The following is a 27,845-nucleotide window of genomic DNA, read 5'->3' on the forward strand; positions in this document are numbered from 1 at the left end:
ATATGCAGAAGAAATACCTTTAGAGAAAGATAACAGCTGCAAGTCTAGGGAAATTTAATCGCCCTTCTAACAAAAGTAAATAATGCGATACAACTTGTAAATTGTTTTCTTTTTAAACAGTCATACAAAAAAACTTTATATGTTCAATAACATGGGAAAAAAAAAAAAAAAGTTTGAAATGGTACTTAAATTGTGATACCCATAAAAGTAACTGCTCCTAATTCTTCATATACCAATTTTTCATCTTACATAGTATTTATAATAAACCAATTGTAAAAAAAAAAAAAAAAAATAAAAAAAAAAAAAAAAAAAGGCTGAAATACACATTTCAGAGAAGTTCCAAATTGTGTTTTTGCCATTTTTGGCAAATTGCTTCTTTACACTGTACTGTGTGTAGTTTACAGGCAAACCAAATATTAAATGTTCGCTCTAAAGTTGATTCCTTTTTAAAATAAAACAAAGGAAAATGGCACGATTGAATAAAAAAAAAAAAAAAAAAAAGAAGACCCACACAAAAGAAACAAACACTTTATACACTACATTATACATTTCTAATAAGTTATATTGATTGTGCAGATTCATAAAACAAAATGTAAGATACAGTTTTAAAAAAAAGAATTGTAAACACATATGGTAGCACAATTTAACTCTGCAAAACAAGCAAACAAAAAAAGGGACATTTAAAGTTCATCTACACAGATAAGCTCAACTGTGGATGGAATGTACGCATGTCCTAGTTGAAATATTCCCAACATTCAAGATGTCACTGTCGAGAGAAATTTTACAAAACAAGATTTAAATCAAAGAGGCACTTTACACAACTATATAATAATTAGGTTTTACTTGTGTATGGCACAAAATAGTCACCACTTCCCACTTAAGTTTCTTTTTTTTTGTACTTGCAACCAATTCGAAATCAGGCTTGTACGAGGAAACACAAAATTGGACTCGGAGTCTTTTTACACTGGTCTATCAGAAAAATAGGTGACAGGCTTGTATCAGTTGAAATAAAATGGAGAAAACAAAAAAATAAAATAAAAAAAGCAGAGGTGTAAATGGAAGAATCTATTTTCAGAAATATAAAATTGGCAATTTATATGTAAACAAAGCAGTCGCTGCAAATGGTGGAAAGTTCTGAACATTACAGAGGATTAATGAAGCCTATAACAAAGCAACAGTAATTTCAATTAAAGATGGAGCAAAGATAGGCAAAGCTGAATAGACTTAACATTTTACGACTGTCCCAACTTGGTGCACAAATATAGCAGGCAATATTTGCAGGGTTCAGAGACTCCCTTTTCTTTTAGCTGAATCAGTTTTACTGAATAACTTTAAAGTGGAGTTCCACCCAGAAAAAATAAAATAAAAATTTGACCAAAAATCCCCCCCCCAAAAAAAAAAGGTTTTTTTTTTTTTATACTCACCCAAAATACCTGTTGCTATGCGGGAGTCTGTAATCGGCCTCTTCCGTAACCGCGGTATGTTTTCTTCTTCATCCTCTTCTAGTGAATGGGGCAGGCTGCTTTCTGGGAACTATGTGTAATCCCAGAGAGCAGACGCTCATTCATAAGTTGGCGTGAGACTCACGCATGCGCAGTAGGAAACGGGCAGTGAAGCCGTAAGGCTTCACTGACCATTTCCTTTAGTGTGAATGGCAGGGCGGGACTTGCACCGATCGAGGGATCGGCATCGGGAGGGACCATCAGCGCGAGCGAGTGGGACAGGCAAGTGTCCTTATTAAAAGTCAGCAGCTACAAAAAATAAATAAATAGCGGGTGGAACCTTGCTTCATCGTCAAGTGATTGAGCAATAACCATGCACAAGTACCTGCAGCGCACTTAGGTTTGAAATAATAATATTATTATTAATAATAACAAAATGTATTAGTTGTGTACATGCATTTCCTTTGCCTATGAAGGACTGTTTTTAGCAACTCAGGGCAAGAAGCCTTAGAGCCGGTTTACACTGGGGCGACTTGGGATCCGACTTGAAGTCGCCTCAAGTCGTCCCAAGTCACGCCGTCGAGAAAAACAATGCAAGTGAATGGGAGCGGTGTTAATACACACGACTCGAGTCGCTCCGACTTCAAAAGAAGTTCCTGTACTACTTCAATCCGACTTGTAGGCAATTTGTACCCATTGATTTCAATGGAAGTCGCCTCCAAGTCTGATCACTGTCTTAACTGAAGCAACTTTCCAGGAAGATAACATACATTTCTCAGGCAAACCTCTTCCTCCCCTAGAGCTGATTGTTGTTTGATTGGCCACTGGAAAGTCTCCTGTCCTGGAGACGACTTCAAGCCGTGTTGTAAATCGCCCCAGATCGCCCTGTGGTTCATGCTCAAGTCGTGTCGGAGTCGCCTCTGAAAGTCGCGCTGGAAGTTGTGTCGCCCTAGTGTGAACCGACTCTAAGGCTAAATGGTACTTTAGTAGACAAGTGCACAAGATACTTCACTACAGTCAGAGACCTTGTATGCTTCTATCTGATATACTTTACTTGGGGTCACATAATAAAGTCAAGAATGTACACTCCACCAGATGTAACAATATACACCTGCAACGCATGGTTCCCATTCTGGACCAAGTGTTGTACACATACAACTATAAGAAATGAAGAGGGCAATTTAGGTTAATGTCATAGTTATGTTCAAGTGCCAATTATTTATTTTAGTTAATAAAAACATAAGCTACAAACCAAACACTGTGGAATGAAAAAAGATAAAACGTGCCTATAAACTGGCAGACAAGAAGTAGCAAGGTCACAAAGTAGAGGGCACCAAAATACTAGTCCTTGCACTAACACCTGTATGGAGTGGAGATGTCCATTTAAAGTAAATCTTTACTGAGTGATAGACAGGAGAAACTGCCACTTCTCTTCTCCTTAAATTTGTTTCCTGACCGTCTCTGGTTTAGAGGTTTTCCCTGACCAGGCACAAACATGCAGATTAGAAAGTCTGAATCCCCGATTTCCATATTGGTTCTGGGTCAGTGAAAAGCATTCATGCCGTCAGATCAATATGACAGACAGCTACCATTTTCAGATGTCAGCAAAGGAAGTTCTTATATTATCAAACAGGCTTCCGTAAAAAACACACACACACACACACACACACAAATAAAATTCTAGAAAGAAAATAAAAATTTGGCCTCAATGGTTACTACTTTTTGCTGGATCGCTACTTCATTAGAGAAACCATTGCCTGAGGACCTTCAGAATGAGACTTTTGGGAGTCTTGGTTCCCTAGTTGACAGCACCGGTTCTTCCTCAAAGACCTAAATCACTCATACAGCAGCAATGTTTTGGCCAGAGGATTAAACCACTAAAATGAAGCAGACAAGGAAATAGACAATCCTAGAAGTGTAATTTTCAGAAAATTCTTCAAAAAGGCAGTTTCACTTTAATACAAGCAAGATCAACACAGTGGGTGTAGGGCGAGTATCTTTAAAGGCGACACTTTTTTTACATTTATAGTTAAAGGCCAGTCTCTATATTAAACCTAGAAAAGCAATATTGGTTTATGAAAAATATGTTTTGGACAACAAATCAAATTATCCAGAGCTTATAAAAACTGAACGTTATTTCTTTGTACTCGCTGCTAAACAGAGAGATACGACACTTGGTGTTTACACACCTCTCTTCAAAAGCACGAAGGCCAGCCATACACAGTGCAAATTTATTTTTGCACTGTGCTCAAATTTGCATGATTCCCCCATCAACACAGACCATGTTGACAGAGGAAACCCTCCTGCCAAACAATTGTCTGCCTCCGGCAGGGGGGGTGGGGACAGACAAGGGAAGCCATCCCCACCAGGAGAAGACAGTGATTATTGCAGCTGCTAGCGATAATCAGAAGAGAATCCGTCAGGCTAATTGTAGCAAAATTGATCAACTTGGTACATTTAGCCTGCCCATTATGGGTTTCAAATCTCAGCTGGTTCCCTTTAAACCGCCCAAGATTCATACTGTGTATGGCTGGCCCAAGTCTTTGTTTAGGATTTGTTGACTTCTTTGGGTGAGGAAACTTAATGATCCTGTAGACTTGAATTCTTCTTTAACCCTAGCTTTTTCACAACGCTATTCTTAAAAATGTTCTCAACCCCTAACTATCCTGTCCACCCTGTGTAAAAAATATTTATATTTTTTTATCTGCCTTGTCACATGATTCTGCAGCTCTGGCTTCCCTATGTAAGTTATCGAGAGCTTGACAACAGCTGGGAATTCTGGAATCTGGGACATCACCCATAGGCTTCCATGACCCAGCCATTATCTGTGCCCTCTCCTCTCCCCTGCTACTCACTGCCATGGGGAAGCCAGGGCTTTGGCATACCATGGAAAATAATAAAAATATGCTTCAAGAAGTTTTATTAGGAGAGATTATATATCACACACACACACACACACACACACACACACACACACACACACACACACACACACACACACACACACACATCTATATACCCCCATCTCCTAATAAAACTTCTTGAAGCATATTTATGTTCCAAGGCTGGGTCGCCAGTTTTTACAAGCCCTAGATGCCTTTAGATTTTTCAGCTCTCCAAGCAGATATTAAAATAAAAGGGTGTGCTGCCACCAAGCACTGCCTAGCCTTTTACACTTCACACCTCCGATTGTACTACTTAGAGCTGAAAATGTGGAGGGGGGGTGGGGGAAGCATCTGTATCAGCCTGGTCATTTACTATAGAGGCAGTCTTGAGCTAGACCCCTATCCCCCCAAAACACTAGTAGAAACCTGTATTGAGAAAGTAGGTAGGCTGCCATTATTGAACTCTGGATCAGAAAATGCTGGATGTCTGGCTGATATACTGATCCAAATGCTTCAACACTTTAATCAACTGACAGGGACCAAGTATGCGCAGATTGCTAAACTCAAGATTTTCCTAGCTACTGGTTTGTTCTGGGTCACTTAATCCAAGAATTGATGCCAGGGACAGTACGATATCTAGGAGCTTCAGGTCTGTAATGATCAATTCCATAATTTCTCCCAGTACAGGTTTAGGTTATAGAAGCACCAATTTCCAATTGGGTCGCTGCTGCCTTAGTGTATAAAATTGAAGCTTATAAAAAGGGTTTTCATTTGTCAGACTGACAAGCTAGTAGTGAAAAGATCTATTTTCTATTTTTGAGGAATGTTTACCATTTACTAGTTGAATTTCTACTAAGGCAGATGGAGTTGAGGAGAAACATTGCGAATACAATGCAAGGCTCCAAGTAGTGTTCGGCATAAAATTAAAGTAGCGTTTAAATTCAGAAAAACTATGTTACCATTCACATCTTTACTTTAAAACCCTTTATGTATTTTGTGATTCTCCATTTGATAGATGCCATTATGTTGCAAATTTTTGCTACTAGTACATTCAGAATAGCAGACAAATTTTCATGCACAAAGCCTTTCATCTTCCCAAAACGTGTTCAAACATTAAAACTACACAAACTAAAGCCTGCAACACGTACCGAAATTCGGACGGTTAAGCAGGAATTGCCTAAAATGCTGTACGCGTGTACCGCTTTCCAACAGAAGTTAGTCATAAACGGTTTCATCTTCTTGAACGGTCTGGCTGAAAAAACAGCATTTGATCAGCACTTGCAGCCGGGTGGGGGGATGAAGGAGGCATCCCTGCAGTCAGAACACTATAGCGCAGTATCCACGTCGCGCGTTTGAATGTGGAATCTGTTTATTTTCAACTGTCCAATTGTGAAAGGGGAAAAAAAAAAACACACATTCCTGTAGTCCATAAACATCCCAATGTGCACAAGCAATGCGATCAATTTAAGAATTTTGGAAGGAATGGGGGATTATACAGACCCCCGAAAAGACAGAAAACCTCCATGAAAGCACCACTGTTAAATCAGCACTTTAGTAGTTCACGTGAATATAGGTCAATATCACCCTGTTCTATTCCCACATATCTTGTCAATGTTTTCAACAATGGCACATAAAAACTACTGAGATGTTCATGTGATGATTAGACTGACTAAAGGTGCATACCTGCCAGATTGTACTTTGGACTTTCCCTAGTTAGCTAGGTTTTGTATGATTGGTTGTGCATAGCGCCCATTTGCCCAATGCTTGTGCTATTATACCTACCAACAGATGCAAAATCTAGTTTGAACTACAGTGACAAGACTTGTAGCACAATAGTTTGCAACTAATGACTGCTGCTAATAAAAAGAGTGGATTCATGTATTGGTGGTGCAGTGAGGCAGGGTTCAATACCTTGGAAGGTCTTCTGCCTTGCAGAGAGGGAAGAAAGACAAATTTTATATATATATATATATATATATATATATATATATATATATATATATATATATATATATATATATATATATATATATATATATATATAAAAAATTGCAGATCGCCTCCATTACTAGTAAAAAAAAAAAAGTCATAAACTCTATCCCCTATTTTGCAGGTGCTATAACTTTTGCGCAAACCAATCACTATACGCTTATTGCAATTTTTTTTTTACCAAAAATATGTAGAAGAAAACATAGCGGCAAAAAGTAAAAAATATTGTGTTTTCAAAATTGTCAGTTTTTTGTTCATCGCGCAAAAAATAAAAACCGCAGAGATGATCAAATACCACCAAAAGAAAGCTCTAATTGTGTTAAAAAAAAAAAAAAAAAAACAAGACATCAATTTTGTTTGGGAGCCACGTCGTACGTCTGCGCAATTGTCATTCAAAGCACGACAGTGCTGAAAATTGGCCTAGGCAGAAAGGGGGTGAAAATGCCCGTTATTGAAGTGGTTAAAAAGGGTTTTCTAGCATTAAAAAATAAAAAAAAAACACACACACACGCTTTAAACATGTGCAGAAACATCAATGACCAAACATTGAGCCACAGTGAGCCCCACGTTATGGCTCAAATCTTGATGAACCAAGTCGGGACAGTTGGTGCCCTTTCACATGGCCTGTCCGATTAGGTCCGCCTGTCAGTTTTTCAGGTAGACCTGATCAGACCTTGTAGTCTCCCCCATGGAGCAGGGGATGTCAGCGGATACGTCAGATTCGATCCTGCCCGAAAAACTCAGATGAATGGTGGTCTTATTTTCCATCTGTCTGACTGATCGAATGAAAAAAAACACAGACAGGTGGTCCATTTCCACCTGAATTGCCCCAAAAAGAAGAGCGGGACTCTGTGTCAGTGTCTGCACTCCCCTGCTGAGTGGAAGTGGAATCTATTGCATGGAGGTGCCCGTGTGAAAGGGGCATTACAATGCAACACCACAAAGAAGTCTAACTAAATGGCAGTCATAGGCCTGCAGAGGTGCAGTATTTGTTTTTTTTGTTTTTTAATCCTACTTGACTGAATAGTGATAGGTCTAATATGGACTGAAATGAAGGACTACGTCCAAAAAAAAAAAAAAAAAAAAGGAGAAGAAGAAATTACAAAAACTTTAACCAGGTAAGGTGTATTGATTGTACATTTTGGGAATTAAATTGTGGCTCTATAAAGTTTATTTACAATGTCATTTACAAAATCACAACCATAATTTTTTTGTCAAGTCTTTAAACAAAAAACATTATGCACTTATTCGCATTTCCCAGTTACGTAGTACTCCGTCTGCTACGTTGATAAACTTTGAGGGCAGCAGAGGCTTTTACTGGTCATACCAAAGAAAAAAAAAAAAAGGTGACGAAGGCACAATACCATCACATAGCAAGCTTACTTGAATTAAGCAGCAAAAAACACATATCAAAAGCCACAACAATGTGTATGCAACACTGCTCACAAAAACAGAAAAGGGCTTTACCTAAAGGGTCAGTAAAGACACGGAAAGCGGAACCTGTATCATCCACAAATATGTACAGAAAAATTCCTATACTAGGACACAAATGAAAGATATTGCACATCTTTATAATTTCTGTGTACAGCCAATTTGACTAAAGGGAGCTGCCTAAAGAGTCCTGCAAAAGGTCATACAAACAAAAATCCAACTTTAGGCAAAATAGACCCAATTCCAATTAACGCGTGTTTACATACACACTTGTGAATGCAACTAGTAGATTTTCAGATAAAGTACGACATTTAGGTCTACTGTCCCTTAAAAATAAGTTGGTTGCAAACCTGAGCAATGCAAAAAGGAGTGTTTAATGCAAACCTACAAAGCATAGGAGAATTCAGAGAAAATATTAAAAGGCAGTCCTCATGTTTCAGCAGGCTGCCCATCAGATTAAAGTACTAAAAGACAGAGCAAGGAGGGATGCCAAGGGCCAAGTTTTTTTTTTTTTTTTTAAAAAAACAAAAAAAACAAACACACAACTTTGGAATACAAGCTTCTATCGACAGATCATTTTGTCATCATATCTATATAAAATTGCTCAGGTTTGTGCCAGCTTAACTTTAAAAAGGTAAGCCTGCTATGAAATAGTCAATATTACTGTAATGCAAATAGAAAATTGACAAGCTAGTCAACATGATCACTTAGATAAGTGGTAGTTAGCCTATATTATCACTTACATAAGTCGCAGTTTCTTTTGTTTTTTTAAGTGGACAATACTGGCAGGCATGCAGCATATAATCAAAATGTAGAGCACTAGCGAAAAACTGATCAGTACCAAAGTAACATTCAGCAGCCTAAATACAATATCTGGCACAACAGGACTTTGCCTCTACTTGTAAAGTTTATTTGTGCAATCACCATTTTACACCAAGATACTTTCAGATCATTTAGCCCAAGAAATGGGCACCAAATTTGTTTCACTCTTCACCCTAAAAGCTTATATTAGTAATGACTGCTTCCCTTTCAATACTGCCGATGGTACATATGAAAGTTACATTTCTATGGAATTAGATATAGCAAAACATAAAAATGAATTACTAAAAAATAAAAAAAATTTAATGCAACCTTAAAATCAGGTGTATTGAAAAGACAAAAAGGCGAATTATTTTCACTGAAAAACACTGTTTCAACATTGTACAACTCACTTCTATTAAAGCAAAAGATGTTTTATTAAAAAAAACATTCAGAATATATTGCTTTTTGCATTGTCTGTGCCAACTGGCCCTTGTAGATAGTTTCTATAAATCACTTGGCATACTGAGCTGAAATGCTGCCAACCGATAGCCTCAGATTAGCACAAGATGACAAAAACAGTATAAGGGTCCCTTAAAAAAAAAAACCTCTGTGTGGTGTCCAGTGGGGGCCATTCATTGGGCACCTAGGGTACTATATAATGGAGGGCTTTGTATAATGGAGGGAAGCGCATCACAATGTCGCACTTTGTGGTATGATTAGCACTTTAGAATATAAAGTGCAGGAGATTCCAGAAAAGTTAACTGAATGAAAACCAAATCAGGCCTAGGCTGGCCAAGGTTAGCTTTCATCCAACAAGGCAAAGATTTATTAAATTTGCACCAGTTTTTAGTTTACTGTACAAAAATGTTTTAAAAAATGTTTTAAATAAAAAAAAAAAAAAAAAATTACCAAAAGGAACACTTAACTGGCAAATACGAAGCAAAAATGGATGTTCCAGCAGGATGGAACATCTCTCCGAAAACTATGGTTAGCAATAGAGGTCACCAATGTGAACCAATGCACAGATTAGTTAATCATGGAGTTTCGGAGACATCTGTTTACATCACTAGCACAAAAGATCTGCATTGTTATACAGGATATGCTCCAACTGAGTTTATGTGAAATTCAGTTTTCACTGTAATTACCTACATTTAAAACATTGTCAAGATTTGTAGGATCATGTAGATCTCATATATACTGCTAGATCTTCATCCACTAAACAATAAAAGAAAAAAAAAAATCACCTAGCCTATAGCCAGCGACACTCTTGAGCTTGCCATCAAATTTTATTACAAGCTATGGTGAATAAACACTTTTCATAAAAAAAAAAAAAAAATTCCAGTGGGAGTCCCCCCCCCTCCCCTCCCAAAGATAGCCCTTATGCTGCGTACACATGACCGTTATTCATGTCATGGGGAAAAAAGTTTTGACGCGAAGCCTGCCGATCGTGATAAAGAATGCTTGAGCAAAGCGCGGTGACGTTCAAAATGTACGACGGCACTATACAGGGGAAGTTTCATTCGAATGGCGCCAACCTTTGGGCTGATTATGCAAATTTCCCTTCTCATAACTTGCTTCTTAACATGCAAATTTTTCCCCCGTTGTTAAAGCCTACACACGACCGTTTTTCATCACGAGAAAAAAAAAAAAAAAAAAAAAAAAACGACGACGTGAAAAACAAGAAAAAATAAAGAAGGTTCTAAATTTTTAATAGCCATTTTTCTCGTTGCGAAAAATGCTCTGGAGCCTACACACGACCGTTTTTTCCACGTCCAATTAAAAAAAATTGCATTTTTCTCGTCATGCAAAACGTTCGTGTGTACGCGGCATTACGGTGAAAAGTGTAAAATGTTTTTTTTTTTCTTCGTAGCAGCCAGATTCTCGCCCATTTGTTTTTTGCTATAAAAAAAAAAAACAAAAAAAAAAACTATGTAATATTTTTTAATTTTAAACCATTTAGGATTTGTATCCGATTTGAGCACTTTGCACAGAGACAAGAGTGCCATTAAAAAAATACTAATTATAAAACATGAAGACAGCTTTTACATAGAAAAACTTCAACCTGCAAACTTAGATGGGAAAAAGAAACGAAAAAAATAAACAAACAAACAGACCTTAAAATACACATCTACATATATAATAAAGAGCAGCCCTTTTAAGCTTTAGAACACCAAGGCCATGTTCAGTTTATAATGTTACAGCAGCCCAATAAATAGGAGCTGGACATGCTTTGAGCATGATGGCCCAAAGTGCAGTGCAAACATACACCATGGGCCCAGGGACAGAGTCTCCAAGTATATGACCTACAAAACCTTATCTATTGGTGGATGAAGATTAGGAGTCCCCAACCTTTTTTCAGGCTGACACAATAGCCTGAAATGTTAATAGTTTCTGGTGAGCAAAACCTGTAAACCCTCCATTGACAAATGGGGCCAATAAAAGCAGTTCTTTTTTTTTTTTTTTTTACAAAACCTAAGAAGCAAAAAAGAAAGAGGCTGAAATGTAAGATAAAAAGTCAGATTCAACACTTGACTCAGACTGCAGTGAATACTAGTTTTCCTTCAAAAAAGGTGTCATTAACAAGGCTTGCGTTTACTGAATAATTTTCTGAAACAAAGCTCCTATTGAACATCAAATAAGTGGTGGAGTGCACTATAAGTATAATAATATGTATATATATATAGATATATGATATATATTTATCTATTATCATATATAACACCTGAAACCAAAAGAAACAGGGAAAACAGATCTCTTATAAATTCTTATACAGTTTTATTTGCATCTTCCTGTTGGAGCTGCAAACATAATGGCAATGCTAGTTCTCGGTTCCACCGACTGATGTAAAAAAAAAAAAAAAAAAAAAAAAAAAAAGTGGATTAAGTTGGGAGCATTCCATTAAAGACTATCCATCCAGCACATGCATGGATCCAATCCAGGTCATCTTCTGCAGTACCAAACCAGTGCTGCATCTGTATGTTTTTACAAACTTCACAGTATGAACTTTCCCAATATGTTGAGGAAAACAGTTGGTAAAGCCGACCAGTATTTTTTTGTTTTTTTTAAGGATTGAAATTAACAACTTTGTCCTTCTGTGGTCTGTGACATCAGAAATGATTGCACAACTTCTTCTGTTGACAAGGGACAAGTATTTACATCCTCCAGGGCATCGGTGACTGAAAACTGCCGATCTCGTAATCTGTTCCAGTTTGCCAATATATTGTGATACTCAAATACCTTCTCAAAATTGCCAACAGAATTATAAAGTTTAATCAAGCCCCTGTAATCATACTCCAGTCCACTGTAACCTTCTCCAAATAACTTCTTTCCTGCAAATACAAAGCAAAAAAATTAAATAAAAAGTGAGACAAAAAAAAAAGAAAAAACACAACTGTCTCCTGCAAAGACCATCTCAACCAAACAAGCATTACAAACTCAATTCCAGGTTTTTTGTGGTTTTTAAATAGTTTGTTTGAACCAAGCTGGTCCAAATAAACCATTTGCTTTACTAACAGATGTCCCCACTGGAAACGCTGTATAAACTAGCATTAACTATGTACAATATACAGCGTTGTGTATTTAAAATAGAGTCAGGCTGAGCACTGCTCAGTCATTCACAGGAAACCTTGTATTTTATCAATCAGTACAAGGCTTCCTCTAATTGGCTGAGGTGGAGAGGCGACCAGATGACATCACATTTACCAATGAAAAATACAAAGCTTCCTGTGAATGGCAGGCCAGCACTCAATTGTATTGTGGTAGCAGAATGGTTGTATACTGTATGCAGCTGATGCTACTTGAGTTTGTACAGCACTCCCAGGGGGCGCATCTTAGGCCCCATTCACACCTTAGTGTAACGTTTTTAGGCAGAAAATCACATGTTTTTATCAAGTTTTTGCTGCGATTTTGTACAGGTCAAAAAAGGTCACCAATGTAAAAAGCCTGTAATCTGCCTTAAAAAAAAAAAAAAAAAAAAAAAAAGAGATTTTTAATACAGCTTACCTGTAAAATCTTTTTCTTGGAGTACATCACGGGACACAGAGCGGCATTCATTACTATATGGGTTATATGGAGTACCTTCAGGTGATGGACACTGGCAATCTCAAACAGGAAATGCCCCTCCCTATATAACCCCCTCCCATAGGAGGAGTACCTCAGTTTTGTAGCAAGCAGTATGCCTCCCAAAATGGTCCTCAAAAGAGGGGTGGGAGCTCTGTGTCCCGTGATGTACTCCAAGAAAAAGATTTTACAGGTAAGCTGTATTAAAAATCTCTTTTTCTTTATCGTTACATCACGGGACACAGAGCGGCATTCATTACTATATGGGATGTCCCAAAGCAATGCTTACAATGAGGGGAGGGAGAACATCTCCAAGACAAAAGGATTTAATTTAGAGAATACTCAAATCATAATAAATCCAACTTAGTTGAGAAAAATAATCTTAAATTTTAAATTTAACTCAAAAAAGAGGAGCCCCCGGAATCCGAGGGTCTCAAACTGCAGCCTGCAGCACTGCCTGCCCAAAGGCTGTATCAGAATTCCTTCTTACGTCCAACTGGTAGAATTTTGTAAACGTGTGGACAGAAGACCAGGTTGCCGCCTTGCAAACTTGAGCCATAGAGATCTGGTGGTGTGCTGCCCAGGAGGCGCCCATGGCCCTAGTAGAATGAGCCTTTAATGATAACGGAGGAGGCAACCCTTTCAAGCCGTAGGCCTGAGTGATTAATCGCTTAATCCACCTAGAAATGGTGGACTTTGCAGCTGCCTGCCCCTTCTTGGGCCCATCCGGTAATATGAACAGCACATCTGTTTTCCGGATCTTCTTTGTAGCTTTAAGATAGGCCTTCATGGCCCTGACGATATCCAAGGTATGCAGCAACCCTTCCTTTCTGGAAGTAGGTTTAGGGAAGAAGGATGGTAATACCAAATCCTGGTTCAAATGAAAACTGGATATAACCTTCGGTAGGAAGGAAGGATGAGGGCGGAGAACGACCCTGTCCTTATGAAAAATAAGATATGGTTCCTTACAGGATAAGGCCGCCAGTTCCGATACTCTTCTTGCGGAAACTATGGCGACCAAAAATACTAACTTCCTTGTCAGTAAAACCAAAGGAATTTCAGCCAACGGCTCAAACGGTTGTTTCTGTAAAGTTGACAGAACAAGGTTTAAATCCCACGGGCAAAGCGGGGATTTAACTGGAGGTTTAATACGTAAGACCCCTTGAAGGAAGGTCTTAACCAGCGAGTGGGTGGCCAGCGGCCGCTGAAACCACACTGACAGAGCAGAAATCTGTCCTTTGATTGTGCTTAATGCCAATCCTTTATCCACTCCTAGCTGGAGAAAACTTAATACTCTATCGATGGTAAACTTGCGAGAAAGCCATCGCTTGGACTCACACCAGCCTACATAGGCCTTCCAGACCCTGTAATAAATCACCCTAGAGACCGGTTTCCTGGCTCTGATTAGGGTAGAGATTACTTTCTGAGACAGACCTCTACCCCTGAGAATCAGGGATTCAGCTTCCAGGCCGTCAAATTTAGATGCCGTAAGGCAGGGTGGAGGATCGGACCTTGCGATAGCAGGTCTGGCCGTAGAGGAAGAGTCCAAGGGTCTCCCACTACCATCTTTAAGATTAGTGAGTACCATGCCCTTCTGGGCCATGCTGGAGCTACCAGGATGACTGGTATGTGCTCCACCCTGATCCTGCGCAGCAGGCGGGGTAGTAACTGAAGCGGGGGAAACGCATAAAGAAGTTTGAACTGATGCCAAGGGCAAACCAGCGCATCGGTTCCGCAGGCCATCGGATCCCTTGAGCGGGACATGAACCTGTCTAGCTTCTTGTTGAGTCTCGATGCCATGACATCCACGTCCGGCACTCCCCATCTTTGGCAGAGTGCTTGAAAGATTTGTGGATGCAGAGACCATTCCCCCGGCCATAGATTCTGGCGGCTTAAGAAGTCCGCCTGAAAGTTGTCCACTCCGGGAATGAATATTGCCGATATGCAGGGCACATGAGCCTCTGCCCATAGGAGAATCAAGCTCACCTCTCTCTGAGCGGCTTGACTCTTGGTTCCCCCTTGGTGATTTATGTATGCCACAGCCGTGGCATTGTCTGATTGAATTCTCACCGGGAACCCCTGCAATTTTGACGTCCAAGCCCTGAGGGCTAGTCGAGCAGCTCTGAGCTCCAAGATGTTGATGGGCAACTGCTCCTCTAGCTTTGCCCAAGTACCTTGGCGAGTGCAACCATCCAAAATTGCTCCCCAGCCTGTCAGGCTGGCGTCTGTGGTCACTATCTTCCAAGCCACTGGGCTGAAAGATCTCCCCTTCAGTAGGTTCTGAGGATCTAACCACCAACACAGACTTTGTCGGACTCTTGATGAGAGCGGCAACGGGATATCCAAGGCCTGTGGCCTTCTGCTCCATGCTGACAGGATGGCTGCCTGCAGGATGCGAGTGTGACTCTGGGCGTATGGTACCGCCTCGAATGTGGCCACCATCTTGCCTAGTAACCTCATACATAGGCGAATAGTCGGTTCCTTTTTGCTTAGAACCAGTAGGATTAATTCCTTGATGGCTTTGACCTTCCTCAGAGGTAGAAACACTCTTTGTTGTTCTGTGTCTAATCTCATGCCGAGATATTCCAACTGCCTTGTGGGCAGGAAAGCTGACTTTTCTCGATTTAGGACCCAGCCGAACTTCTCGAGGTATTGGCCCGTGAGGGCCACTGCTCGCTCCAAGCCGGGAGACGAGTGATCTATGACTAGGAGGTCGTCCAGGTATGCTAGGATCGTGACCCCTTGGATCCTTAGTTTGGCTAGGATTGGAGCTAGGACCTTCGTGAACACCCGGGGGGCCGTAGCCAACCCGAAGGGAAGCGCCACGAATTGGAAGTGACGCGAAGCCACCATGAAGCGTAGATATTTTTGATGTGGCTGATAAATTGGAACATGAAGGTAGGCATCCCTTATGTCTATGGACGCCATGAAGTCGTCCTTTTGGAGTGTGGCAGCTGCTGACCGCACGGATTCCATCCGAAATGAGCGGATCTTTAGGTATGCATTTACCATCTTTAGGTCCAAAATTGGCCTGACATCTCCATTGGACTTCGGGATGATGAATAGGTTGGAGTAGAAACCTAGTCCCTGTTCCAGGACTGGTACCTCTACTATTACTTCCTGGGAAAGTAGATGATTTAATGCCGACATTAATGCGGCTCCCTTCTCCGGATCGTTTGGAATCCTCGACTCCTGGAAATGAGGAGGAGGAAACTTTAGGAAATCTAATTTGTAGCCCGTGGCCACGGAAGACCGTACCCACTTGTCGGGAATGCTGGCTTCCCAAACCTCTGAAAAGAGTCGCAGCCTTCCCCCCACCTTCGTGGGTGGGGGCGCCCCTTCATAAGGGCTTGGGGGCTGGTTTTGCTGGTTTGCGAAACCACTGCTTTCTGCCTCTAGCAGCCTGTCCTTGAGACTTGCTGTTGAAGCCGAAGTTTGCTTTCGCAGGAGGCCGTCGATACTGTTTGGCATTAGAGGGCCCCTGCCCAGGGGAGTACTGTCGTTTAAACGCAGGCCCCTGAAACTTCTTCTTAGTTGGCAAGAGAGTACTTTTGCCGTTTGAAATGGTCTGAATGTATTTATCTAGGTCTTCTCCGAAGAGTCGTTCTCCATAGAAGGGAAACCCTACCAGGAGCTTCTTGCATGGGGGCTCGGCCTCCCAGCTCTTTAACCATAAGAGTCTTCTCATATGGATAAGGGATAACGATAAACGTGACACTTGCTGGATAGAATCCTTAATTGCGTCTACTGTAAAACATATGGCCCTAGGGACATCCGAAAATTCTTCTGCCTGCTGGGCAGGAATAAGTTTAAGCATCTGCTTAATTTGATCCGATAATGCTTGAGCAACCCCAATCGCAGCCACCGCTGGCTGTACTACTGCCCCTGCCGTAGTGAAGGAGTTCTTAAGTAGTGCTTCCAAGCGTTTATCAACTGGATCCTTGAATACCTGTATGTTTTCTACAGGGCATGTTAACGACTTGTTAACACATGAGATGGCTGCGTCCACTGCAGGAGTAGCCCATTTCTTGGAAAATTTATCTTCCATAGGATATAGGGCAGAGAATCTTTTAGGTGGTAAGAAGATTTTATCTGGCTTGTTCCAATCTTGGAACAAAACTCCCTCTAATAGAGGGTGGATCGGAAACACTGCATTGCTTTGAGGCGCCCTCAGTGAGCCCAAAGCTGAAACCGTCGATACCTGGAGATCTGGTACTGGCAAGTTGAATGCATTATGGACCAAGTCCGTTAAGGCTTGAATCCACCAGCCCTCCCCTTGGGAGACTGCTCCAGACTCCTCTGTATCCGGATCTTCGATCCCTGAACCTACTTGGTCCTTGTCCAAGAGATCGTCCAATTCCCCTGAGGAAAGGACCTCCTCTTCTGAGGGTCCACGCTCGGGCGACGGAGATCTAATCCGTTTACTGCCCCGCATAGCTGTGGCTATCATTTTTCCCATTCTTTTCTCCATCTCTCTTAAAGAGGTGAGTAATACCTCGTCCGTGACCATCTTAGGGTTGGACTGACCCGCGCCAGCTCCAGCCCCAGATCCCGATGGCCCCAAGGCTCCCTGTGGGGAAAGCAGCGGCATAGCTTTGTCCGAGACCTCAGACTCTCTGGGGGAATCCCCACCTCTTGTACCCTCTGACCCGGATGCCATGGTACAATACCGAGGTACACCTGCTACCTATTGGTACTTGGAACTATAAAAGTTAATTGCCCAAACACCTGTTTGGGGGATAAAAAATGCTTCCTCTCCCCTAGATGACTTTTTTTTTTTGTTTTTTGTTTTTTGTTTCAAATCCAGGAAAGAAAAATCATTCTGTCCCCCTGAGTAGTATTGCAAGAAAAACTATGAGATAGAAAGAAACAGCCTATTTCTAGGCTTGAAAACAGTCTTCTGAAGACTGCAATATTCTTTTTGGCCACTGTGTGTCCTCGGCGCCCCGTGCTGCCGCTCTGGTCTTTCCTCCCCAGTTCCAATGTATCGAATGCTGTTTGGAACGAAAAGGAAGGGCCGCCCCTTCCTTAAACCACTGACCCGCCCTTCCCCCCTCAGCTAAACGGCGCGAATTGCGCCTATAACACGTGAACGCGCGCCCGCCAATAGGGGGGGGGGGGTTGGGGGGAAGGGAGCCTCTCTGCTCCAGCTGGAACCACGAGGAGGTCAGCGTTTTGCCTGCTTTGCAGGCTCCGAGGAGGAAGACTGATGGAGCATCGCCTGGAGGCTTGCAGGTAAGCATAGCTCTCTGACACACACATACACTTTATATTACACAGGCCCTACTCAAATGCTTTTCCAACACTACAAGGGAGGTCACTTCTTATGGGGAAAAAAATACACATAGAGCCATCCTATCATTAAGATATGTGACTAGTTTGCCAGATGCAGCGCATAACTTTAGGCATGTCCCCTGTGACCCCCCAGAAAAAACCTGCTAAGAACCAAGTTCCGCAAGTTTTCCCCTCACTTACCTGCTCCATGCCGCAGGACTTTGCCAAGCAAGAGGCCCAATCTTCCCCCATCTCCGAGGGGATGTCTAGACCTTCAGGCCCTGGGTTCCTATGAAGGATCCACTGTCCTGGGCCCATATAGCACTCTGGCAACAGAAACATTAGGCACCCAAAGGTTTCTAAGTTCTGGGCCCAGGGTCCAGCTCTCTAAAAAGAAAAGCATTATGGGCTATACCCCAAGGGTTTGGGGTCCGGTTACTGACCACTTTAGCGCTGAGGCCTTTGGACAGAACCGGTTAGCTCACCTAATCCCAAGGATGCGGAGGCAAGCTAAACCATGACCAACACCTAAGACACTGGCATAAAAACTGAGGTACTCCTCCTATGGGAGGGGGTTATATAGGGAGGGGCATTTCCTGTTTGAGATTGCCAGTGTCCATCACCTGAAGGTACTCCATATAACCCATATAGTAATGAATGCCGCTCTGTGTCCCGTGATGTAACGATAAAGAAAAAAAAGTTCCAAAACTTGTTTGAGCTTCAGGCGTATTGGAGTGGAGATGTGAACCATCTCCATAGAGAATTTTTTTCCCCCCCGCCAGCATTTTGCAGCTTCAGGCTTTAAGCTGCAAAAACGCTCAGGTGTGAATGGGGCCTTAGTGACGCAAATAGTTTGTATGTACCACCTTGGTCCATATGAACCGTTTAACTACAAGATAGCTGTAGCTTAATATTCTCAGGCACAGTTTCCAGCATAAATCTATTTCTGCGGTTAAACAAGTGTACACAACTATGTGCACTCCTACTTCTGGAACCACACTGCCCCCGAAAGTCTCAGACTAATGACTGACAACCATACAGCATTGGTTGTAACTGAACACTGCAATCACAGGTAGGCTAGAGAGATTTGCTTGTGTATATTATATATATATATATATATATATATATATATATATATATATATATATATATATATATATATATATACACACACACACACACACACACACACACACACACACACAATCTCCAGTCTACAGATGGCACTGTGACTCTCCCTCTGTGTGTAGAAATCAAAGACAGGATTACATAGTTATATACAGAAAGCATACCACACTTTTTATAATTATATATATATATATATATATATATATATATATATATATATATATATATATATATATATATATATATATATATATATATATATATATATATATATATATTCACCAAACAAATTGGAGTTAACCAGTGTTTATTAAAGCAAAATGGGCCTCGATATCTGGGCTTAAGAACCCCTGATCATCAAGGGCTTAACAATTAGCAACATCCAAGCCCAATTATAGCCTGACACCACACCACTTGCAACTCGTAGTAGGCAAACATACCTATAGCTATCGATCGAAGATAAAGTTTCTCTGCATTTTCATACTGGTTCATGTCATAATTATAAAGAGACGCCAAATGTCCTACTGACAAAGCCACTTCATAGTCTTCTTGGCCAAGAAGCTGTTCCTTGATCTGTATAGCCTTGATGTGCATCTCTTCAGCTTCCTGAATGACCAAAACAAATGTTTTATAAAATCACACAAATCAGTTAGCATATATAAAGTATAAACAAAAACAGCTCCAATATAATATAACCACACACACACACACACACACACACACACACACACACACACACACACACACACATACATATATATATATATATATATATATATATATATATATATATATATAGTGATGGTTTGGGTCTGTCTTCCCTGAAGGATGGCTGGTTTTCGCCATATTTTGGAGAGACATACGCCTTAATTACACAGCTGTGTGGTCAGCTATTAAGTGCTGGCCTGGCTGTGGCTCAGGACCCACCCACAGACAGGAAGTCTGGTCCCTGGGAGCCAGGTGAGCTCTCAACTCTCTGAAAGGAGACAGCTAGTGTGTGCAGATCTGCAGGTTGCTGATACCGCTTTATGTTTGAGCAGCAAGTCGCTGACTAGGAGAAAAGCAAGGGTTGAGCTTATCTCTGGGAAATGCTGTGTGTTCTGAGGAACAGAACTTAGGCTTAGGCTAGAGGCCTGAAGCCGTCGGATGCCAAGATTGAAAGCCAGGAGGCTAAGCTCTTGAGTTTGTACAATGCAGTAGTGATGGAACCCCTGCGAGGGCTGCAAATGTATAATGTGAACTTTTGATGTTTTTTAAATAAAAGTGGGCCACCAAGCCCTTAAAAAACGCACCTACCATTGGAGTTTGTTTCCGCAAGGTTACAATATATATATACACACACACATATATACACACACACACCTTACCTATGCCTTAAATAAAATAAAAAAATAAAATAAAAAAAAGGCAGAGGCTGACCTCCCTCTAAAAATAGTTGCCTGGCAGTTTCTCACCCGAGACACTGGGCTCAACTTACCAAGATTAATACTGAATGTCTTTTTGCATTTAAAACAAATCACTGACAAAAAGTGCATTTAACTGCATGCCTTTATTTTGCTGTACACTTTTCTACTTATTTTACTGCAAACCAGGTGATTGTCGTGTAACCCCGTCCCTTTCTTTACTTTAGGGGCAGGGACCCAGAGATGCCATTCAGTGGTGTCACTTCTTTCGTGCCAAGTGAAAACTCTGGAACTGTGCCAATGTAGTAAACAGAGGTGGGGGTCACCCTGGCTGACGTTATTGACCACGCAATATTTAACAAAATATATATATTATAAAAAATAAAATGACACACACACATACATACATACATACATACATACACACACACATACATACATATTATATATATATTTTAATGATCACATGCAATATTTGGAAAGGAGTCATATTAAAATGAGTCACGTGGGGGGCGGAGGAAACCGGGCATGTGTGCAGAGCTGCATCATTAGACAAAAAAAAAAAAAAAAGGAGGGCAACAGCTGCTGAAAATGACCTGGAGGATAAGCTTCTGCCTAATGGCTAAAACTTGCTTCACAACTCGTTTAGCGAAGGAAAAACAAGACTAGAAGGGATGACATGGAGAACAGGCTTCGGCAAAATAATATCCTTATTATGGGGTTGCCTGAGAAAGTTGAGAGCAGGAATCGTGGAGAAACTACCTCACAATGTGATCTGTGTCCGCAGATCCAACACAGCTACTGCTCACAGGACGAGCGTACAGGCAGCTCCTGACAACCCGACATCCAGGGCTGCACCATCTGCTCTCCCCCGGCTTCTCCCCCCACTCTCTCCGGCTCTCCCCCCCTGGTCCTCTGCTCACGGGCGCGACCCCCCCGTTTAGCGGTACCCCAGCCGGAGACACCCTCCCCGCTCGAGCGCCGAGGCCGTCACCGGGCACCCCCCTCCGGTCCTAGCTTCGGTACCTCCATCCCCACATTAAGGATCCAGCCCGCAGCCAACACCGGTTCACCCGCGGGATCTTCCTCAGGAAAGTCTGCGGCTTCGGCCTGGTCTCTGGAGCGGCGGCCATCTTGCTACACCCGGCCGCGGCTCCAGCATCCAGGTTCCCCCCTGAATGCCCCGAGTCCAGTTTTTCCCGTGGATTCGACCCCGCGGACCACCTGGTAGCTTTCCTGCAGTGCCCCCTCGGCCTGTACCTCTGGAAATGGCAGCCCATCTTACTGCACCCAGCAACAGCAGAGTTCCGCTCCCCCCCCCCCCAAGGGATAGAACTGGTGCTAGTAGTAATCGGCGCACGCTCCTAGGAGTAGGACGTGTGGCTCCTAGCGCCAGACAGGCAGGGCTCTGCCCCCCCCTGCATCGGACCAGGTAAGCGCCCCTCCTTTTTCCCTTTTGGCCTCCCTCTTTCCTCCCACAGGCATCATCAAGGTAAGGTCCCATCCACCTCCCCTGGGACAGTGTACGGCCGTCCTTTTCAGGATAAGCAGTGGCTGCTTCCCAACATAGTGGAGAAACGCCCAGTTTCTTTACCCCCTGCACCCCCAGCCGTTTTAGCGCTTAATCCAGGGCTCTTCCGATCGCCTTTGAGGAACTGTTAAAAATCGATCGACGGTCAAAAACTACACGCATCCACCCCAGCCCAAGCGCATATCATGCGCTTTGGTCAACACAAGATCGGCAGTAAAACACAGACAAGAAATCCATGATTTCATCCTTCAACATGACTTAGACTGCCTCTTTATCACAGAAAGCTGTCTCACAGCCGACTGCAACACCATTCTAAAAGGAGAACTGGTGCCAGCAAATTAACGCATTCAAATGCAAAACAGAGTGGGGCAAAGAGGGGGGGCCTGGCGGTGATCCACAAGATTCACCTCTCGATCACCAAACCAGTCCTACAATACTCGCTTCTATTCATGGAAACCCTCACTCTGCAATTGCAAACAAATCCCCAAGACACAGTCCATATTCTACTTTGCTATAGACCTCCAGGTCCAAAAACCCACCTTCTCACGTCGTTGGAGTTCATCTCCACCTATACCCTAAACATCAAACACCTCTTGGTGCTTGGGGATTTCAACCTTTGGGCCAACTCCTCACTGGACCCCGTCGCCGACGCCTGCATTGAGTGAGTAACTTATATAGCACAACACATGCGAACTGAATCGCCTCTGGGCGCTTGGTATCCATTCCCTGGGCCCTCAGAAGAGATGGGTCTTGATCTTTCTCCTGAAGGCCAAGTGGTTTACCTCCAATAGGATAGTGGTTGGTAGAGCGTTCCATAGTCTGGGTCCTTGGACCGCAAATTTCAATCAATCAATCTCACCTTCACTGAGATCCCTTCATTGGTTGCCAGTAAAATACAGAATCACTTTTAAGGCACTCGGCCTAATGCATAAGTGTATTCAAGGAAACGCCCCCCAATATCTATGCGAAAAAATAAAAGCCCACAACCCCAATCGCATTCTGCGATCCACCAATCAAAACCTACTCCCTGAAAAATGACAGCACACTTTCTGGTCTGTGAGAGCCTAGGCACTCCTAGGACAACATCCTCATAGCCGTTTCATCTGCTATAAGAGATCTTAAAGCGGGGTTCCAACCACAACGAGCATTTTTTCAAATTATGTCATTTCACGATTAATTTTTATGTTATAAAATCAGGTCACTTATTTGAAAATCCGCCGCCTCTCCGCAGAGTTTTTCTCAAAAGATAAGTTTATAAAAATCCATCCCGACAGTTCTCATTTTGCTTGTGGGCATTGTGAAGCCCACAAGCACTTACTTCCTGGAAGTCTATGATGGGGAGTGATAATGGACCGCCTGTCCCACCCTATTCTCGCGCATGGCAATAGCAGCGCAGCACCGTCAAGCACGCGGGTTGTCATCACAACGGGGGTCGTCGTCTGACCAACATCATCAGAGAACAGTGCAAGAAGCCGGAATCGCGTCACTTCCTGTATTTTTTTTTTTTTTTGGTCCAATATGCACATTAAAGCAACATTTTTTTTTTTTTTTATGGAAACTCCACTTTAAGGACTTGCTGAGATTTGAAGTGATATTTTGTGATGTCACTGCTGTATTGCTTATTATTGTCCTTGCTGGTGGCTCTGACAAGAGGTAGCAAAAGTCTGCCTCTACTAAGACTGCTACCTCCAGGAAGATACAGAGTACAAAATATGGCAAGAGAGTACTGAGGAGAAAATCAACTGTAGGAAGACGACAGACAATACTTGTTACTAGTCTTGTTTTATGCCTGCCTTTTTGGGGACACAACTTCCAGAGTTTTAAGTGCTCTTTGAAGGAAATCTTCATGTCAGATGACATCACTGTATTTTTCAAGAAATTTTAAATAGGAGGAGGAGAATTTCACATTTGGAAGAAGTTCAAACTCTAAATAATGCAATGAGAAACAGCCATAGTGAACAATATAGGAATTACTACATTAGTTTACATGTGGCCAGGAATCTGGTTAACATTTTATTGTTTTGAAAGGAGACACAGGTTTATTGAAGAGAAACGGATAAATACAAAAAAAACAGAATGTACAGATCAGCCTTACCTTAAACTTTCTCATGGATTGATACAATCTCCCAAGGTTCCCATAGTGTTTTGCTGTCTGCACGTTGAACTCACCAAAGGCTTTTTTAGCAAGTTGCAGTGATGAAAGATGAAGGTCATGAGCTTCTTGAAGTAGTTTCTGTTCAGTCTCTTTGTTGTGACAATCTATAGCAATCTCCTCCAGTATTAGTGCTACGGGTGTAAAAACGTTAAGAATAACTAACCTCTCACTAGCCACACACAGAAAAGCATCAACTCTTATAAGTATAAAATTAGATACACTGGCCATGATCACTTTTGAAGGAGATAAAAATCTACCGCTTTTTTAGGAAATGCTTATTAAAAAAGCACTTCTCCTGCTATTCTATTCCAGTGCTGAAAAACCTATATAAAAAAAAAGGAGGGAAGCAAATAGGACTTTACTGGTAGAAAACCACATCTAGATTTAAAGTTTAACAGGACTTTATTAAAGCGGTAATGAACTCAAAATGTAATTACAGCTTAAAGCAGAGGTCCATCAAAAAAAAAAAATATATATACACACACCCCCACCATAAAACATAAACATGCTCCTTAAAATACCTAAAAAAAAAAAAAAAAAAAAAAAAAAAAAAAAAAAAAAGTTTACTTGCCAGAAATGGCTGTTGCTAAGCAGATCGTCCTAATCTGCCACTTTTTATACTGCGGCGCTCTTCCTTCTTGTCCTCCTCACGTTGTCTTCTGGGGAATGGGGCGCACTGTGTGTGTCCCAGAAAACGGCCAGCCATTCACAAAGCGCCACACGGCTCGCGCATGTGCAGTACAAAATGGGCAGTGAAGCTGCAAGGCTCCCCTGCCCGTCTCCCTTAGTGAGGATGGCGGTGCCGGCACACGATACGCTGGATGGATCGGCCTCGGGGGGGTCCGACATTGCAGGCTCCCTGGACGGGCAAGTTTCCTTATTAAAAGTCAGCAGCTACAGTGTTTGTAGCTGCAGACATAATAATAATAATAATAATAATAATAATAATAATAATGGCTGGAACACCGCTTTAATCACTGGATGTGGTAGCTACATTAGTTTCCACCCCCCCCCTCCTTGCCTAGTTAATCTGGCCAGTACCACACCTCCAATATTAGAGCACACCATCCACCCTGAATGAATGAAAACAGGGGGCAGATTTGAACAGCAGCATAGCCAGTCTAGGAGAAGAGGGGGTGTTAAATTTGTTAGCACATTAAAATCTGCTAGTACTTCAAAGCCAAACACCAGCTAACACTTTATAAAACAGCTACAGCAACCAGTTTATCATTTCGGGATAAAGGTTTTCCATAAATAAAAGTTGATCATTTACCACTGATAAGGGTGCCAACAATGGTTTGCCCTATCCCTGTAAACCGATACATCTGCAAGAGAGCTTGTTATTTATTTATTTTTAAATCAAAAAGGTGTTTATTGAACATAAACAGAAAGAACAAACAGCAAAACTTTCCAATGCACAGACACATAATGGATCTATTGAAATGTACAGCATACACGTATAAATTGCCCCTTATGTCACCCACATCCAGCACCCTCCCCCCTTTACCAGGTATTCATGTCGACCCGCCACAGTACATGTCAATGCAACTCACATTCCATCACAGCATCAGTTCTACACCCACCTACAAACATCTTAAAAAGTCTAGTCATGACAAGTTCCCTGGGGCTCAAACCCGGCGTATCCAGCCACATCGACCATATCCCCTCAAACCTGCCCGGACACCCCCTGTGTTGGTAGATATATTTTTCCATAACTAGAGTGTTTCCCACATGAGTAATCCAGGAGGAATGGGTGGGCGGAGAGGCGGATTTCCACCCCATTAAAATTAATTTCCTAGCCTGGAACAGCACTCTAGAGATTGCCAGCCTAGTCAGTTCCTCAGGAACCACATCTTCCAGCACCCCCAATAGACAGCACATAGATCGACAGGAACCTTGGTCTGGAATACAGAGTTAATTGTCCCCACCACCCCATTCCAATACCTGTGTAGCTTCAGACATCGCCACAGAAGATGTATAAGGTCCCCATCGTGCTGTTGAAATCGGCAGCACAACGGGTCCGCCAGCCTACCCATCCTATGCAGTCTCACCGGAGTGTAGTGCACTCTCAATAATTATATATATATATATATATATATATATATATATATATATATATATATATATATATATATATATATATATATATATATATATATATATATATATATATATAATTGTGAAACTTTTTGTGCCACATTCAGGGAGCAAGTAGTTAGGGACTGAAGAGCCTCCTCCCATTGGTCACCTGTAATCTGACCTAGGTCCCGTTCCCAAGCAGAAAAAAAGCTAACATGGGTACACCCTCAAGTGTTCAGACAACAACATCTGGTAGCATTGGGATATAATTCCTTTGGTCTCAGAGGTAGAGTGCAACAAGTGGAATACCGGAGTGGGTGACAATGTCCACTCCCCCGCATCCCCCTGCACCGCCACAGCATGCTGAAGATAGGAGAACCACATAGTGGCAGGCAGATCAAAGCAACCCTGCAGTTCAGAAAATAATAGCCTACCACTACCATTGTGAAATATATGAGATAGCAAGATCACCCCACGGGCCTTCCAGCGGGGCCCCTGTTGCAATTTAGCCAACTCAGTATATGAGCAGTTGTCCCATATTGGGCTATGATCTGTGAACCCCCGCACCCCCTGGAGCTGCTACCCATGTTCCATATTTTTGAGTCAACGTCATCGCCAGGTTCTGTTTGTTGGACCTGAGAAACATTTGTGCCTCCAGACCCAGGGGGATGGTCTCAGCTCCAGAAGCAAACAGCATCAGCCGTGCCGCCGAGCCCACCGGATCCCCAGCCATAGAGCCCACCAAATGTTGCAACTGGGCAGCAATGTAGTACAGCCAAGGGTTGGAGACCGCCAACCCTCCGCTATCCTTAGCACGTTGAAGCTGCTCCAGCTTGATCCTGGGGGCCTTACTATTCCACAGCAATTTCCGAAAAAGGGTGTTCACCACAATGAAAACTTTCAAGTGTATAACCACCAGAGAATTGTGTAGAAAATACAATAGCTGGGGCATTAGAATAATTTTAAATAAGTTAGCTTTGCCTGCCAGTGACATTTTAAGGTTGTTCCAGGTATTAATCTTATCCCTAAAGCGGGACAGCAGGGGGTACACATTAAGCGAACAGTACTCAGAGTTTAGGTGAGATTTGTACACCAAGGTACTTAAAGTCATCAACCACCGGGATGGGACAAGATGCCTGGAGGACCACCTCCTGGTCCTCATCTAACATCATCAGGGCAGATTTGGACCAATTAATGGTCAGGCCTGAGAAGTGACCAAACTGCGTTATGACGACATAACCCCTGGCAGCGACAGAGTAGGGTCCCCCAAAAAAAAGGGATTTTTATTAACAGCTTACCTGTAAAATCCTTTTCTTGTAGTACATCACGGGACACAGAGCAGCATAGCCATTACATATGGGTTATATAGTGTACCTTCAGGTGATGGACACTGGCACTCTCCGACAGGAAGTTCCCTCCCTATATAACCCCCACCCATAGTGGGAGTACCTCAGTTTTGTAGCAAGCAATATGCATCCCAAAATTCCCAATAAGAGGGGTGGGAGCTCTGTGTCCCGTGATGTACTACAAGAAAAGGATTTTACAGGTAAGCTGTTAATAAAAATCCCTTTTTCTTTATCGTACATCACGGGACACAGAGCAGCATAGCCATTACATATGGGATGTCCCCAAGCAATGCTCCATGAGGGGAGGGAGACAACCAGAAAA

The 27,845-nt window shown here is 42.1% G+C and overlaps 1 protein-coding gene across 1 annotated transcript in view; it reads right to left on the reverse strand.

The window, feature by feature from the left end:
* Positions 1-11,096: 11,096 nt before the first annotated feature.
* APPBP2 (amyloid beta precursor protein binding protein 2) overlaps positions 11,097-27,845 on the reverse strand; it is an 86,061-nt gene continuing 69,312 nt past the window's right edge. Inside the window, exons 11-13 of the mRNA XM_040336912.1 lie at positions 24,039-24,229; positions 19,450-19,615; positions 11,097-11,877 (exon numbers count right to left, since the gene is read on the reverse strand). Coding sequence (XP_040192846.1) covers positions 11,624-11,877; positions 19,450-19,615; positions 24,039-24,229 — 611 coding nt within the window. The 3' untranslated portion in view covers positions 11,097-11,623. The remainder of the gene's footprint in view (positions 11,878-19,449; positions 19,616-24,038; positions 24,230-27,845) is intronic.

Source organism: Rana temporaria, chromosome 2, assembly GCF_905171775.1.
Source record: "Rana temporaria chromosome 2, aRanTem1.1, whole genome shotgun sequence".
Taxonomy (NCBI): Eukaryota; Metazoa; Chordata; class Amphibia; order Anura; family Ranidae; genus Rana; species Rana temporaria.